This window comes from Uloborus diversus, chromosome 10 (genome assembly GCF_026930045.1).
Source record: "Uloborus diversus isolate 005 chromosome 10, Udiv.v.3.1, whole genome shotgun sequence".
Taxonomy (NCBI): Eukaryota; Metazoa; Arthropoda; class Arachnida; order Araneae; family Uloboridae; genus Uloborus; species Uloborus diversus.
In genome coordinates, this window is record NC_072740.1 from 55,160,115 (window position 1) to 55,178,379 (window position 18,265).

At 34.4% G+C, this 18,265-nt stretch overlaps 1 protein-coding gene across 1 annotated transcript in view; it reads right to left on the bottom strand.

The window, feature by feature from the left end:
- The window catches only part of LOC129231853 (putative protein kinase C delta type homolog), a 176,576-nt gene that overhangs the window by 112,127 nt on the left and 46,184 nt on the right, over window positions 1-18,265 (bottom strand). Inside the window, exons 6-7 of the mRNA XM_054866235.1 lie at window positions 17,250-17,409; window positions 10,370-10,401 (exon numbers count right to left, since the gene is read on the bottom strand). Coding sequence (XP_054722210.1) covers window positions 10,370-10,401; window positions 17,250-17,409 — 192 coding nt within the window. The remainder of the gene's footprint in view (window positions 1-10,369; window positions 10,402-17,249; window positions 17,410-18,265) is intronic.

Here is an 18,265-nt window from a genome sequence, read left to right on the forward strand (position 1 = left end):
TACTAATTTTTCTTGTAGTTTCGGGCTTAGCTGTAAAATTTTGTTTTTCAGATGCATCATTAACAGAAGAACATTTTGATTCAGCAAGATTATCTATTTGTATTTGCTTTGCTAATGAACAATTTTCAGTAGTTCCACTTTTCTTACTGGTTTTTCCCGTAAGCGCGGGCTTATCCGTTAAACTTCGCTTTTCAGAAGTATCATTTACAGTAGATTTTACTTCAGAATGATTATTTACTGATATATGGTTTGCTAATAGAGAAATTTCAGACGTTCCCAAATTCTTATTAGTTTTTTCTGTAATCTCTGGCTTAGCTATAAAATTTTGATTTTTAGGGAATTCTTTGTTGACTAGCGGCACTTTATTTTCTTGGTCACAAGGTATTTTCTCAGAATTGGAGAGTTTTAAGTTCTTTGCATCAGAATCGATGACTTTTTTGGAATTGTTATTTTGGGCATCAATAGATTTTGTCTCCAATTTTGAGATTTCAGGTTTATTAGTATTCGCAGTTTTGATGTCCGAAACTTTCCGTTGCAAAGTTTCATTCCGTTTGTTTAATTCAGAAACATTCATCTCAGATTTTCCAGTGATAGAGCTAACACTTTGCGATTCTTCTTTCCCAACATCATTTGTTTTAACATTATCTAATTTAGCAGATGGTTTTGATGCATTTTTCTTGCAGTCTTCATTTGTTTCTGATGACCTTTGTAGTGCAGCGTTACGTTTAGCAGCAAAAGCTACTTCTTTCTTTTGAACTTTCTCGATTTCATTTTTACTGCTTAATAAGTCCTTTCCTAAAGGTTTCGCCGAGTTCGAGGTATTTTTGTTATTTTTGATATCATCTTTAACAGTTAGTTTCAACTTTTGCTCTGTTAAATTTGGACGAGTCTTACTGTTTACACTTTCTTGAAAACTACTTCCATCAATTAAAACGCCTAGAGAGCATTCGCTTCCATTTCCTACTTTTTTCACACATTCGGAAGAATTTTGCGTCTGTTTAGCTACATTAAACTGTTTGGAGTCATTGCCGCTTAAAGAAGGATTAATTTCTTTGACGTCACTTCGTTTTGGGTGCGATGCTTCTTTATTACTGACAGTTTCCTTTGAAAATTTAAGAAAAACTTTTTTTTCCTTTTTTTCCGGCGTTTCAGTTTTTTCATCAATGAGTTCAAGTTTAATTCCTTTCGTTCTATCTTCACGCTTGCCGTCTGTCACCTTAGTTATTGAAGAGCTGCAATTGTCTACGGGTGACGCAACTTCATTACATGGAATATCCTTTGATTCTGATTCGATTGGGGTTGTAGCTACATAATTGTTATTTTTTGAAGCAGCGAAACCTTTCTTAATCAAAGTTTTACTTTCAGATGCTTCTGTTTTTAATGAGTTTAGGGTCACTTCACTTAACACTATTTCTTTCCCGTCTGCTGAAGAAACAGCGTTTAAATTTTTTCTGTCCTTGAGATTGCTAGTTTCTTTCTGAGCATCAAATCTTTCACTTAGCAAGCTATCAGGTTGCAAATGTATCCATTCTTGATGCACTGAAGAGTCTGCCTTCTTTGATATTTCTTCATTTGGTTTAGGGTCCACTTTTACAGCAGAGGTATTTAAAATTGTGCTTTTTTTCTTGTTTTCTTGCACGATAGTTGACGCAACATCTTTACTATTTAATTTCCTATTAAATGCTTTTGAAACGTTATTATCGACTTTACAATTGTTCATTGATTTCTCATTCAATTTTGTTTCAACATGATTTAATACAATATCAGGTTTACTTTCGTTACCATATTCTGTATTTTGACTCGATTTATTTTCAGCTGTACTAAAAAAAGCTATCTTCGAGACATCGACAGAGGTTTTTTTGACATCTCGTTGAGACTGTTCCTTCGTACCTTCCTCTTGCAATACTTTTGGATCAATTTTAAAACCAGTACTCAATTTTGGAATCGAATCTAAAGCTTTTATTTCTGCGGAATTATTTAAGCCTAATTTCTTTTGAGCTCTTTGTGATTCACTACTTTTTCTCGCGATAGTTTTCTCACTTTTGGTTACATCTGGTAGCTCATTTCCAAAGGTTTTACATTCCGAACATTTATCTATGAGATCTTCGCTACCTTTTTTATTTTTCAGCATAGCATCTTTTGTTGAGCTTTCTTTAATACCCGGGAGGACCATTGTACTTCCAAACTTCAGTTTATTCTCAGCTGATTTGATTTCTTCCGTCAATGTACTTTTCACAACATCAGATAAATTTTCAACAGTATTATTTTTTGTTTCATCATAGATAGTACTTTGAATGACATCTGGTATGGCTTTCAATCGAAAATCATTAATTTTCATGGCATCTGCTGTTGAAGCAAGGCTCAGTGTGCTCTTATCTTGAGGTTTGGGCTTTAAGACAACAGTATGTGTAACATTCACATCAGCTGTCTCGATAAATACAGTGTTTGACATTGTCTTTTGATACTTATTCCTTTTGGTCTCAGGAACTTTTTTGCTTTGCTCTTTTTCTTTTAGAGAAGAAGAAAGCGTACGTTTTTCTGGAATGTGTGTTTGAGACAAAATGCTTTTTTTATCAGTGTCTCCTGTTTTATCAATGATGCATATAGCTTCCACGGTAGTATCTTTCTTCACAACAGACACTACGATGTTTGGCTCAGTAGGAATGGTTTCTTTAAACAGTCTCGTTGCTTTCAATTCAGTGCACTTTTTTGGTTGTGGTAATTTGCAAACAACTACTACTTCTTCAATTTCTTTTTTAACAGGATAGTCTGCTACAGGTTGCTTAAAAAACGAATCCTCTATTTTTTTCTTCTCTGTTTTCAAATTATCATTTGATTTATTGCTAAAATCCTTCTTTTGCGCTTTGATTTCTTTAAAATTTGTTGAAGTAATAGCAGACTTACTACTGTCGTCCTGTAAATCGGCAGGTTTAGAAAATTTATCTGTTTTCCTCTCCTTATCTTTTATTTTTTTGTCCCTTACGCTAACTTCAGTGGCAGAAGAAGTTTTAGACTGGTTATTTTTGACAGCTAAATCACATGCCACAGAAATTCTAGTTTCTTCCTTTACGAGTTGAGATTTTTCTACTTCTGATACTTTATTCCTTTTTTGTTCTCCATATTTAGAACTCTTATTGGATTCTAATTTGTTTCTCGGCTTTCTCTCAACTAGTTCCAATATCGTTTTTTCACTAACTGTAGACGCATTACTTTTGTCTTCTACGGTTTTCACAGTGCTTCTCGATTCAGGCGAAGATTTTAGGACTTCGTTACATCTGTTTTGATCATTATCGAGTTTACTTTTAATATTTTCCGGTACTGGAGGAGATTCTTGCGAAGTTTTAGATGAGAATCGCGGTGGCAAACAATCAACTTTATACTTGACTGATTTTCTGTGCATTCGGCTAACTGAAGGAAGATTTTCGTTAGAAATTTCAGCATCGCTCGATTTTGGCGGTGTACACAAAGTGGAACATTGTGTGTTTTCAACTCGCGATCGAATTCGGCTTCGACATCGGCTTCTAGTTTGCTCAGTTTCAACCGAATCTGCCTCACGTCGTCTACGTCGGCAATTTCTCGAAACAATATTTTCAACACCATTAGGAACTATTTCTTTATCAAAATGACTAGGAATTTCGGTCTGTAACTGATTCGATTCAGCCACATTTCCGTTTGGCGTGGGGAATTGTGACTCTTTAGTGCTTTCCGGTTCATCTTTAAGCAATTTTAATTTTTCCGCAGTTTCACGATTTCGTTTTATTTCATCTGCAATGACAGAATAGTTCACGTTTCGCTCTTCAGCAGTCTCAATGGAAGGTTTTCTTGTTTTCTTTATTTTTTGAGTAATGTCCGTTGATTTTCTCCTTGGAGGAGCTGTTGGCAATTTAGTGTTAATTTTCACTTCAGGATAGTCTCTCGTGGTATCGAGACACCCTTTGTTTCTGGACACAGCAGCAACAGAATTCTGCAAAGAATTATTCGATTTTCCTCTTAATGTGTCGAAACTTTGATCCCCTGAAGAACGGCGTGACTCTGAAGTTCTTGGAGATATTGACAGAGGTGAAGGTAATGGAGATCGTGTTGGGGTTTCTCTAGACACAAAACGTGTCAAACTGTTATCTCTACTATTCATTTCTCTCGTATTTGAGGACTCACAATTTATCTTACGTACTTCAGTTGATAGAGAATCCGTATCATCTGGCATGTCCCACGAAACCTTTCTTTTAACTTTAGAAAGTATATCATTGGTTATTTCACGAAACTTAATAAGCTTTCTTTCTCTCACTACAGGCATTGTACTTTTCTCTCGCTCAGCTCTAGATCTAGGAACAAAGTCTTTCTTCATGAAAGGTCTGTCTTGTAAAACTGGCCGTAAATAATCCGAATAATCTGTTCTTTGCGGTTTTTTGTAACCTGTTATTCCATACGAATTGTATCGACTAGTAACTGGGGATGAAAAATCATAACTGCTTTTCGTTTTAGGACTAATACTGCTGAAATCATCAGTAGAAAAACTGACAGAAGCATCAGTGACTGAACTTCGAGTTGTTGAAAAATCTCTTTCTCTCCTGCGAAGGGCCGGAGATGATTCGCCATTTAAGCATGACAGCGGCCTAATACCAGATAATCTACCCAGTGAATAGTCTCTGAGAGGACTCCTCGATCTCTCCAATACTGAGAAATCTGAATTGATCACTCTTTGAATAGATGGATTTCGTGATGAGAAAGAACTTAAGTCACTACTATAGCTATTATAAGATCCTATGTAACTTCTCCGTACCGGAGATCGACTTCTACTGTAATGCATTTTCAAAGTCAAACGCTAACAGAACACAATTTTCAGTAAAATTTTATGCAATATATAATAAAATTTAAGTAAAAGTCACAAATGTCATTTAAGTAGTAAAATCTTCATTAAATTTTAATAACTTCAGAGATGTACGCTTTATCTGTTAACAATGCAAAATGACTTTTTTCTTTGATTGCTCTGTCACATTTTGGCATGTTAAAATTTACCAATAACATAAAAGTTGTTAAACAAAAATATCACAGTGGTAATATATAAATATCAACGGATAATTAAACGTCAAAAGTTAACAGGGAGATCATACGTTCAAGACTATCTTCACAGAAAAGCTTTAAAGAAAAAACCAAAAGATTTACTTTACCTCGCTGGATAAAAAATATAAGCAATAATGAATTATATCACTTCCAAGTTTACTTGTCAAGCGAAAAAATCCTCTCAGGTGAAAAAATAAACACGAGCAGTTGCACGCTAACTCTGGAAAACGAAAGGGAAGCGGTGGAAAACTAAGAGCGAAAAATCATCTCACCATCATTGTGGGAGATCTATAGCTGAAGTGAAAAGGTCTTCTTTAAACCGAAGCGCTCAACTGCTGCAGTTGCCAGGAATAAGGCTTGTGGGGGGAAGAAAGTTAAATTTATTTCTATGGCACCCTCTTACCTCCTCTCCCCCTCCCTTTACCGAGCAGAGAGAGCTCTTGGGCTTCCTCCTCATACCAGAAATATCTACGAGAAAAATCAACACGCGCGTTTGAGGAAGAGCGGTTAGTTTCCGGTTTTAGTTGCTTTATTAAAAACGACGATTGTTTGAAAAGTAAACAAATGATGAAGGGGAAAATGGAATGTGTGTTATCGTATTCCCGATTGCATTATACAGAAAAGTGAGAAAATCATCCTTTAAGATTTGTTTTATTGTGTTACTATAGAAATGTTTCAAAGCGCACACATAAACAAATAAATAAGTATAAATAAAAAATAAATAAATAAAAGACGAAAATAACAAATAAATGTAAGTAAAATAAGTAGATAAATAAATAAAAAAGGCGCTAGTAAAGATTTTTTCAAGTCCATTACTTTACAATCATATAATTCATAATGTATGAACAAATTGATAATAGTTTATTGCGCAATTTGATTACTATACGAGCCACCACCTCTTCCCATATCAATCTTCGTCGATGCTTTAAATATGAAGGCATAGGGGAAAAAATGTTACAAATTATGTAATTTTCCTCCAAACTGCCTACCTTACTGCGTGAATCCTTAGAATTGCCATGTGTTGTCAGTCACGAAATTTGGTAGTCTTTAACAACTTCCTGCCTTTTAGCGTGAGGATTTGGGATTTCTAGATATTTAAAAGATTAGAAGTGATAAGTTCTTTAAACGCCTGGGTTCATGCTAGAGATGAGTTCGGGCTCATTTTTGAGAGCCCGGGCCTACCCGAGTCCGAAAATTTGTAACCGAGCCCGGGTGATATTGTCTCGGTCTCGGACCAAAATCCGAGTCCGCCCGAGCCCGAAGGAGACTTTCTTGTATTAGTAACCGAACCTTCTACAATCTGACATGCTCTCTGTTAATGAAAAATGTTATGTCAAATGTTTTTCATTAATAGAAGTTTCTAAATTTTCTCAAAATGCTTCACTTCAAATGGGTTACTGTATGACATATTACAATAGCAATCGCAAAAAAACACTATAAATAAGCGTTAATTTCTTTTCTTTTTTTTTTTGGTTTGATTTTCATATTGATATTGAACTGATTTAAATGTTCCTTTCAATTTCTCACAGTAGGTAAATGTTTATTTGCTTTGAATTTGTTTGGAGATTGACGATTGATTATCTTTGCTTGAGTCCGAGCCCGCCCGAGCCCGAAACCTATTTTCGGTTCAAGAGCCCGAGCTCGGGCCGAGCCCGTCTCATGTCTAGTTCAGGCCCGCGTAATCACGATGAAAGTTCAAACCACTAGACCTCATATGATTGAAAATTAGGTACTTCTCTTCAACACCTTAGCCCCTTTTCTGCAGTCATTGAATTACCGAACATTTCCCATTTGTGTCGGCAAATGTACACAAATTTTGAAATGCATATAATTATTGCCGTCTTTGCAGAAAATAAAAAATACTTACACATTTGTAGGTTGATCGTACAGTAGGATTTTTCTTTTTCTTTTGACGCACAGTTAAAATAGCAACCAAAAGAACAGATTGAAATGTTATTACAGACATCTTACCTCACTTGAAAGCAAAAACGCAACGACAAAAAGCAGAATTACCCGTGTCATTAAAAACAATTCCAGTATCAAATCATTTTCGATTTAGGTAATGATGATGCTTAAAATTTAATTACAATAATTCAATAATTTTAATTCAATTATAATTCAAAATACTTCAAAATTGCAACACCTTTGTACTTGAAAAGTAAAAAAGAAATAACGTTATACAAATTGCAGATTACTGCAGACGCGTGTTTCGGGGGCAACGAAGAAACCTTTTTTCAATGTAAAATAAGTGAGTTTATTATCTTATTTTGCATTGAAACACCTACGCACTTCGCTCACTTATTTTGCATTGAAAAAGGGGTTCCTTGAAATACCGAAACACGTGTCTGAAGTTGAGGAATACGAATTATGTTTCACCATAGGATGGCATCTAAAACCAGTAGCGTACATTGACTTCGGTGCGCCCCCCCCCCCCCCCCCGCAGGATTTGTAAGTGCACCCTACCCCAATTAGAATTTTTTCTTCTTCTTAATTTAAACAGCATTATTTTTTCGTAGCGTGCGCCCTCACACCTTTTTCGCCTCCCCCCCTCCCGCGCCGCAGGGTTTGCTATGTACCCCACTGTCTACAACGTTTAAAGTGTGGGTGGTTGCCTAAAAGGAAAGTTAGAGAATTATTTGTTTAACCCTTAAAATACATGCCAACCAAGATCAAAAACGTGCCATGCAGGCAGTGGAACCTCAAAAATCCGAACTCTGGAGATCCAAAATTGCGGATAATCCGAAAAGATTGGGAAGCAAGGGCCTGAAATTAGATTTGAAAACGGGAAAAACCAATAACTGAGACAAAAGTTCGGTTTTTTTAATGACAGCTACCTTTAGCAGACGTTTGAATACACAATTCAAATCGTATCTACAGCTCTGTATTTTGTCATTTAGAACTGAATTCGGTAATCTTTCATTGACGTAACGAACAGAATCGGCACTCACAAGAATTAAGCACTCATACTTTAACAGGGTTAAACTTGCTTTACCATTAACTTATAACAAAAACTTTCAAGTCATATTGAGTTAAAATCAAGATTTTTTATATATAGGCTATCCGTAAATCCGAACTTTCCGGAATCCGAACAGAGCTCAGCCCCGATAGGTTCGGGTTTTTTAAGTTCCACTGTGTTTGTTTTTATTGAAGAAAAAAAAAGCTTCCCCGTTTCTTATTGATCAATTGAAACTTATGTATTCAGGTTAGTGACGTAATTTAAGCAAATAAAAAATATTCTTTCTAGAGTAATTCATTTTTATGTGCAAATCAATAAATTTCAGCTCTTAATACAATCTTTTTTATAAGCAGAGGGAAAAATGAATGACTTAACGGCATACAAAAGCCTTGTAAATATATTTATACATTATGTGGGGAGCTTCGGAAGTGTTCTAAAAAAATGGCTGTGACGTTGGTGCCGGCAGATGAGTTCCAAATGATTTAAGTTGACAGCCGGCAGGTAAAGGAGAGTTGACAAGAACACAAAGATCTTTTCATGAAATGAATCTGATTATTTTTCGAACTTGATAAATCTTATCATCTAGCAGGTGCGTAAGGAATCAGATAAATTAGTATTAAAACCTTTTTGGAAAGGTTATTTTGCTTCCAGATTTAAATTTCTTACGCAATTTAAGGAGAATTTCTTAAAATTTTATTTCATTTATATTTTTAAACTGTTTTTTTTCTATAAATATGTTATAGTTAACATTGAATCCATGCGTGCATTGTAGGAGTCAAATGACAAAACTACAGCTTCAAACTGTCTGAAATGGATTTGTTCTGGTTTGCTTAGGACATATGCATGGATATGTTCTTTTATGCACAGAACGTCAATTTTCAAAGCTCTAAAATAATAAGATATTAATTTTTTTTTTTATATGAAACCAACTACACTGCCGAATTGGAATGAGGCTGACAAATAAATATCTGTCATTACTTCAATTTTGTATTTTTGCGGATATGTTTACTTTTGCATGTCGATTCCTCATATGATCAATATGCTACTAAAGGTAAAAATTCAAAACCGTCTCACTGGACTGTTCAGACAATATTTTAACTTTGATTATTTTTAACAAGAAAAAATTCTATCCTTTCCTGAAAAATAGAGAACTCCTCCCGAATTTTTTTCAAAAATTAAAAACATCCCCGAATTTTTCCATGTTTCCCAGGTGTCTGAAAAAATTTCCTGATTTTTCTAATTTACAGGGTCACAGTGACTAAGCCAGCTATGTTGGAACAAAATTCTCTCCGTTTTTACTTCTTTTTACAAAAAAGGAAATATTGTATTCGCAAAAAAATTTTCACTCAAAAATCGACCTTAATTTCCATTTTGCTCACCCCCGAATGAATGTTGAGTTCTTCTTTCGACTCGACCACACATGGATAAGTGCCTAATAACGTATAGACTCGCGAAATATCCATTTTGACGATTCCCGAGTTAGTTGCAACGAGTTTTCTCATGACGTATGTATGTGCGTATGTATGTCGCATAACGAAAGAACAATACGTCCTAGAAAGTTGAAATTTGGTACATAGACTCCTAGTGGGGTCTAGTTGTGCACCTCCCCTTTTGGTTGCATTCGGGTGTTTTTAAGGGGGTCTTTTCCCCTTTTTTGGGGGAAATCATTGTTAATTTCGATGTAAACTCAAGTAGTGTTACAATTTGGCGGACACTTGGCGAAATATCGCCAGTCTTTTGGTCGCCAAGGTTTGTCGCCAACTTGGCGACAAATTTGGCGATTTTTTATTTATTTATTTATTTTTTTTTAATCTGGTTTCAATTTGTCCACTGTTGGTGATATTTAGAGAATAAACTATTGAATCACATTAAAATTACCAGTAATGGGAAAATGAAATTAAATTGGAGTAAAAGGAAGTCATGTGAGGCACACATCAGCATGTTCTTTTTTTTTGGTACAACCAAATAACTTCATATGCTTCAGTTGATCTGTTTGCACGATTTGCTGACGTGCGAGTAATCCAGTTGCAATAATGAAAAATCCTTGTTTAGCTTTTACATACTTTATTCATATGCACTGTTATCGTTTTTAGCTATAATTTAAATGTATGCAAGTGTTACGGTTTTTTTATAGCTATTGCATACACTAATATGGTTTTTCACCTATTTTAAAAATTATCCGCAGTTACCATGCCACCCTATTCCGCGAATGGTCGGAGTTGACTGTATTTTGGCTTAAAAAGTCTTCAAAATAGTAGCTTTAGTTACCTTTTTAGTCGCTAAAAAGCTCCTTGAATCTTTAGAAAAAATCACTAAAATATATTTGAGTACACAAAAATGAAATTGACTCACCTTCATGATCCAACATTGGTCTTTTTGAGGCCCTAAAGCATTAAAAGAATAAACACAATTGGAAAAATATAAAGTTAAGTAAAACATCATTTGAAGTAAAACAGGCATGTTACAAAAAAGTTTGCAGAGTAACTTGCTTACGTATGTTTTGGAATTACAATTAACTTCTTAATTAATGCAAAACGTTGAGTATTTACATCCCAAAACATATACGTCTTTACCAGTTGTCTTGCTATGGGGGGCGAGTGGCAGTCAGCCCCGGGGGGACATCCAAAGTGGAATTGCTAGTTTTTTTTAAAATAAGAAGGCCCGCCCCCCCCCCCACCCCTTTTATCCGTTTTTTCTACATTAGCCACTCAAAATTTCGTTGTAACGCAAATCAAGTTGTTTCTGAAAATTTGCACGAACTTCATTTTTTCAAGTTTACATAAAACTTTTTTTCTTTTGCGTTTGTAGGGGGGAGGGAGGAGGTGACACCCCAAATTACCGCCTCGGATGTCACCCATGCTAGGTATGCCACTGCCTTTACAATAAAAGCAGCCTTGTATTAAATATACTTGAAAGAAATTATTACTTCATAGCAAGAAGAAGAGAGTAGTTCAAGTAATTATACTGCTAAAATCTGTGGCATCAAGTCAAATATTTTGTATTACAGACAGATTGGTAATAAGCAACAGTTTGGCATCAATAGGTGACATCTTGGAAAATTTGATGCTAAACAGTGTCAGAATTTCATGAAAATGATGATATAAATCTTCTTTTGAAAAAGTCATTAAAAAGAGAAAAACTGCTCCATTTTCAAAACCTATCTAATTTGGAGATCCAAGCATTTTGGATTGGAACAATATAAAACTTGAAACTGGTTTATGTAAGTTAGATTAGTCTTTAAGAAAGCAGTGTAGACTCTCTCTCTCTAGAGCTAATATTTATTTTCTTTCCTTTAATTGTAGTTAACACAGCTCTGTATTACTGTTCGTTATAATTACCTCTCACTTTTTTTTATTAATAATAAAACCGATATAATTTTAATTTTGGCTTAGCTAAAAACAAGATATTTAGTAAATACTATAAAATAAAACTAGACACACATAATACAAACCTTAATACGTCAAAAAAGGAAGATAAAAGCAATTAAAATCAAGCAATATTTTCTCTGTTTTACAAACAAACTCCATCTACATTATTCATAAAAATAATATTAAGAAAGTTGAAAGATTTTTACGTAAAAATTTAATGTAAAGCAATGAACTGATTAGCTAATTTTTCAAGCTACCAACACAACGTAGACAAAGTATTTAAGAGAAGAAATACACTATTTCAAGAGTTTTGTCAAATAACCCGATTTACAATTTGAAAAAGAATCGAAATTAACAATAGACGAAGTTGAATATATATTAAGGGTGAAGATGACATTGGGACAAAGGCCATAATTTTCCAAAAATATATACTATAAAATAAAAGATTTAAAGACTCAGTCCAGAGGGTATTTGAAGCTTTTGTTTCTGAATTTATTTTTAAGTGATTGATGGAGTCTCTTTTTTATGAGGTAGATTAAGTTACGCTTAAGAATAATAGTCCAGTCAATGAGTGCTCAAAACAGGGGTGTAGCCTGCATGGAATATGCGATAACTTTTGACTTCAGAATATTGTTAGGAGTAGCTAGTAAGTAAACATACTAAAATTGCCCGCCCCTAGGGGGTGAGCTAAAGGTGGGTGGGAGGGGGGGGAGAAAATTTTGGGTTTTTCGAGAAAATGTCACAAACAGTGGAAAAAATGCATTTACAATAGAAATTCAAGCTTAATAAAGTTCCTATAGAAAAAGTTTGTCGAATTTCCAATAATTTTCCGGGTATATTATGAAAAAACGATGATTTTCGGGAAAATTCTCTGTTTTTGTCAAACATTTGTTCCTACTGCCTCCCAGGATCAGTATTCCTGAAAATTGTCAATGACAAAAGTTGTGGAGCATTACATTTCCTTCAATTTGATATGCTGTTTTGCTACATTTTATTCAACCAATCAAAAGTTACAGAATTCCAAACACGCACTATCACGGCAAAAAATGGAACACTTGCCATTCACAAATTTTAAACCGACTCGAAAGGATCACGTCCTTCCTCTTTCCTCAATGAAATCGACAATCCAGATGGATAATAAAGAAGTATTTGCGGATTACTTCAACACAAATGATGTTTCAGTGGCGGATGGGGGGAATGAAATTGTGACTTAGTGACAAGGGGGAAGGAAAGAGTAAGAAATGTGACATCAAGAATTTTTCAATATGAATATGTTTTTAAAATTAGTTTATGAAAAGTACTTTAAGACAAGGGAAGGGAGATCAAAAATGTTGAAAAAAAGTGTAACATTATTTATGGACAGCCCCTTACCAAGAAATCAGACGGAGATGTGCAGAACTATTAATATGCAGTATGAATTAGCTCCATACGCATGGCACTGTTTAACGAAAGTGAACTGAAGAAGTGCAGAAAGCCAGTACTTCCTCAGTAAGAAATTTTTAGAAGTAATTAATAAGTAAACATACTGAAAGTCCCTGACCCTAGGGGGGAGGGAGAGTTGTTAAACGATGGGAAGTGGGAGCCAAATTTTACGTTTTTCATTTTTACACGGAAACTGCAGGAAAAATGTGTTGCAAAAAGTGAAAGTTAACTATATTTATTGTGAAATTGTTTTCATACATATATGTCACATTTCCAGTGGTTTTTTAGGCATGCGTTCCTAAAAACCAATACTTTTCGAGAAAAAAAATTATCTCGTTCTTATTGTCTCAGAGTGACTGTGCCAAGCAAAGCAGGCATTCAAGGGATCTTGTGCAGCAATCATGTGACAAGGAACCTGACATTTTTCTGTGTCTTGAAAATCCACCGGCTGAACACTTGAACTGCAGATTCAAACCTAATACCAAAGAAATATGAAGCCTATGCCCAATCACCGCGACACCCAGCTGACAAGCAATCAAAAACTATGAAGTTCTTGCATGTACTCAATTTCGTTATTCGTATTGAAATGAATATGTGACGCTATAGCATGGTAATGAATATTTTAATAATAGAAATAAGGTAAATGTAGCACTTTTTTGTAATTTTACTTTTTATTACATTATTACTAATCATATTTTGAAAGTGTTTATATAGACTGACAGTATTTAGAAAATGAAAATATCATCTTGAAGGGTGACATCTTGGTTATATTCTGAGGCGGAAGAGTCATGTCACTAGGGTTTCCAATCCCGCGCCGAATTCAGTCCCACGGAATTTCTAGATTGTAAAGTGCCAATCCTGTGGGATCTCGAGATACTGCGGGATTGACTTTATTCTTCAAAAAATTAATTTTTTATGACAGAGAAAAAGTTGTGCTTTTTAGGTTTGACTTTCTCTATTACTTGAATTAGGGTTCTTCTTGAATTCTGTAAAACTGTAAAGCACTACAAAGTCAGATCCTAGTTGCCAATTATCATTTGGTAAGCAAAAATATGGTAAAGGATTTTTAATCTAAAGAATAATGTGCTTGATGAAAACACGTGCTGTGGCTCCACTGCAATTAATTTTACTAAAATTAAGAAATTGTGAACAATTAGAAAAATAGCCTCATTAACTTCATCACTTTCTGAAATAGATTTTTCTTTTCTTATGCTGGGTTTTTGCTCGAGAACTGCTACTTTCGGACAAAAACGATGTCTGTTGGATGTGTGTTTTGCTGTATCCAATTTAACTTGCAATGAAAAACCTTTGTTGCTTCATTAACGTTATTCACTGTAACAGTGTATTTAATTCATTACACCAAGGGTTAAATACTGCTTGAATTCACCATTTCACCAAGTTGCAACATAAGCAGCTTCAGGGACGCGCACAAGGGCGGGGGGAGAAGGGACACCTGTTGGCCTGGGCCCGAAGGCGGCCCAATATTTTTAAATGGTGAGTGAAATATACTGGTAAAAAACAATATGAAGGGGGTTCCATAAGAGTTATTTGTGACGACCCCAAAATTTCTGTACACACGAATGAGCAGCTTAACTTACTGCACTGTCATGAGAGTCATCCTGTGTTTCATACAAGTTTCTTTAACCCCTTTTAAAGTCATGCCGAATACATAAATAATGTCAGATTTTTCATTGCTTTCTTCTTTGGAGTGCACTTTTTTTAACTTTTAGGTTTTGAGTGCATTACTAAAGCTTACAGCAGTGCTTCAACATTGCATTCAGGTTACTTGGCTGGTTTTAGAATATGTAATACACTTTCTCTATTTTTTAAGTGTAATTTACTGGATTTTAAATTTTAATGATGGTTTTTAAAATGCTTATAAGTTTTATGCATTTTCTCATTTGATGAACGTGTGAAAATTGAAACTTCCGAATGAGAATACCAATTCATTCTCAGAAAATTATTCTCTATTTTTATTGTGTTCTGAAATGGTAAATCCATTGTTAGTCATGTGAGACATACAGTTTTACTTGCTCTTCTTGCAGATGTACGAGGAAAAAGATTCAAACATCAGATGATGCTTGTGAAAATAATCGTTTTATGAGCGGCAAAAGCTGGAAAACACTTGAATGGAAAAAAAATTGCGGGATTGGGAATTCTGCGGGACCAATCTCACTACAAATCCTGCGGGATCACGTGGGATTCGAGATTGTGATTGGAAACCCTACAGTCAATAGCAGTGAAAAAGCTGTTCTAAGAAATTGGTTATGTATTGATGTCATTGTCGTCCCCTTCGTACTGGATAAATATTTTGATTCCGTTGTTACAACTGCCCAAAGCAATGCAAGCTTGCGACAGAGTAGTTTAAGGATGATTTTCTACAAGTGACCCTGGTCACTTGTAGAAAAGCAATCGGTCAAAATAATCTTTAAGATTCCATCAGGAACAACATCCGATTCTGAGAGTTTCGGCACGAGTTGGTCATTTCCCCTTTCCCAAACTCTAATTTGGTACTTCACCATTAAGTTCCTAGCTACAGGTGCACCTTGTGGTACGGCTAAGTTACAGATCAGTCTTGATGTTTGCAGAAACTGATAAATGATCTGTAACGGAACTCATTGAGAGAGCTTTCTGTGGCTAGAGCACCATACCATGATAGATACATATGACCCCAGCAGCCTCAAAGGATTCAGGGGAAGAAAAACTGTTGATACATACATTAGATACATGTTGTATGATTTTAGATTTCTAGTATATTTTGACAGTAGAATGTGGTGATCAGTTTGGGATTTGGCTATTAAGAGAGCAACCAGGAGGACTTCCTCTCAAATGATAGCAACCGAAGAATTTTGATATCTCATGATAGTCGTCTTCGCAATATCAACGTCAACATCACCTAAAGCTCGCAGGTATTTGTCTCGTTTTTCAACAGCATCATCATTAGGGAAATTGTCAGATGGCTGTTAATATGAAAGTTGGACAGAAACCTTCTTGTTTGACCATCGTTTCAATTTTCTAACTGACATTGATTTCCATATGGTTTATACAGTCGTCTCTTTTAGCCTACTAGTTTTGTAGACTAGGTATCCTCAGTAACAACAAATTCAAATTAAATTAAATCAATGTCGTTATCAATTTCCTTAAACAGTATGTATAGTGCTGACTTTCTTCACGTCCTCAGTACACCAATTCATACTGCATATTCGTAATTTTGTAAATCTTCGTCCGATTCCTTGGTATATGTAATTTTGCAAATCTTCGTCCGATTCCTTGGTAAAGTCCATAAATAGTGTCACACTTTTTTTCAACATTCTTACCTCCTCCCCCCTTGTCACAAAGTACTTTTCATAAAACTAATTTTAAAAAACATATTCCTATTAAAAAAATGCTTGATGTCACACTTCTTACTCTTTCTTTCCCCCTTGTCACAAAGTCACAATTTCATGACTCCCCTCCTCTTTTAACATTATTTGTGTTGTACTAATCCACAAATACTTCTTTATTGTCCATCAGGATTGTCGAATTCATTGAAGAAAGAGGAAGTACGCGATCTTTTTGAGTCAGTTTGAAATTTGTAAATGGCAAGTGTTCCATTTTTTGCCATGATCGTGGGTGTTTGAAATTCTGTAACTTTTGATTCGTCGAATAAAATATAACAAAATAGCATATCAAATTGAAGGAAATTTAATGCTCCACAGCTTTGTCATTGACAATTTTCAGGAATACTGATCCTGGGAGGCAGTAGGAACAAATGTTTGACAAAAACAGAGAATTTTCCCGAAAATCATCGTTTTTTCATAATATACCCGGAAAATTATTGGAAATTTGACAAATATGTGCAGAAACAGTCATATAAAACTTTGTTAAACTTGAATTCTTATTTTAAACGCATTTTTTCCACCATTTCCGACATTTTTTCGAAAAACCCAAAATTTTCTTCCCCCCTCCCTCCCACCTTTAGCTCACCTCCTAGGGGCGGGGACTTTCAGTATGTTTACTTACTAACCACCCTTAACAATATTCGGAAGTCAAAAATTATCGCATATTCCATGCACGCTACAATGTGTTCATTGACTGGACTATAAATAACATTTCTTTAGTTGATTACGTGTTAGCAAGTTACAATTAAATATTTGAGAGATATGACATTGAAAATAAAAGAACTTTAAGGCAATAAAAACCTATTAATATAGAGAAACATTAAATTTACTTACATTTTCTTTGTGAAAATATCGCTAGTTGAACTAGGTTCAATATGCGCATGAATACAGTTATGATTTATCGATACCGTGCAGTCATTTCTTTTTTTTTAGTACATTAAAAAAAATAGACCCTTTTTTTTCCATTCATAAGTACCAGCAATTTATTTTTAATCTACACAATGCAGAATTGAAACAGGATTAAAAGTTCAAGACTTAATCAGAAAAGAACAGAAAATTTACCGTAAAATCTTCTTGCGAATGGCATAAAGTATGGGCTTTTGGGAGATCGCGGCAACAACCTGTTGGAGTTTGGATTCATGGGATTTCTTGCGGTGATTTTTCTTAAAAGCATGATGGTGTATCACTTTTTCCAAGTTAGGAGTGCAGCTGGGAAACGCAACTACATAAAGGGAAAAATACAATTTGCTATATATCAGTTCATTTTACATTAGCAATTACATGAAACAATATTGCTTCAGAATTTAATAATATTTTCAAAAAATGATTGAATTAAGTTAGCTTTGTGAAAGAGATTAGCTAAACATATAATAATTATTAATAAAAAATAGATTCTCATCTAAACATTTATACTCGTAAAACAAAGCGACTAAAAGTTTAGTTGACTTGAAGGAAATTTTAATCTTTTACTTAATCATTATTTAGTTGTTTCTTTATTTTATTTTTACAATTTCTATTTATTTATTTTATTTTTTCAATTTTTCATTTTATGTTTTCAATTTTTTATTTATTTATTTTCATTTTTATTTTATTTTTAATGTTTTTATATATTTATTTCAAGTTGAATATTGAGTATCCAGATACGTAAATGCTGTTTATCAGAAAACAAAAATAGATCGTAAGTAGTTCCGTAAATAATCCTTAAACTAGGATGCTTGTTCCGACACCCGCAGGGAATCATTCCGCTTCGGATTGACGTCAAAAATCCTCCCTTTATCTTCGCAGTATAGATAATTAGCATATGGAGACGATTTGAGGGAGGAGATATGACGATAATACGAAGCGGAATGCTACCTATTTTTTCTGGAATAAATCAATAATTAAAGAAAATCCAGATACAACTATAAGTTAATTAATGATGAAAACAATACTGATCTCTACATTTAAATTCTGGCAACTCGGGATAAAGTAACAAACTGAAAAAAATGGCATGCGCGTATAAAAAAAAAATCATTTAAAAAACATTTTCAATTTGAATTTTCAGCTTTTTTTTTTTTTTTTTCAGTTTTCCAAAAAAT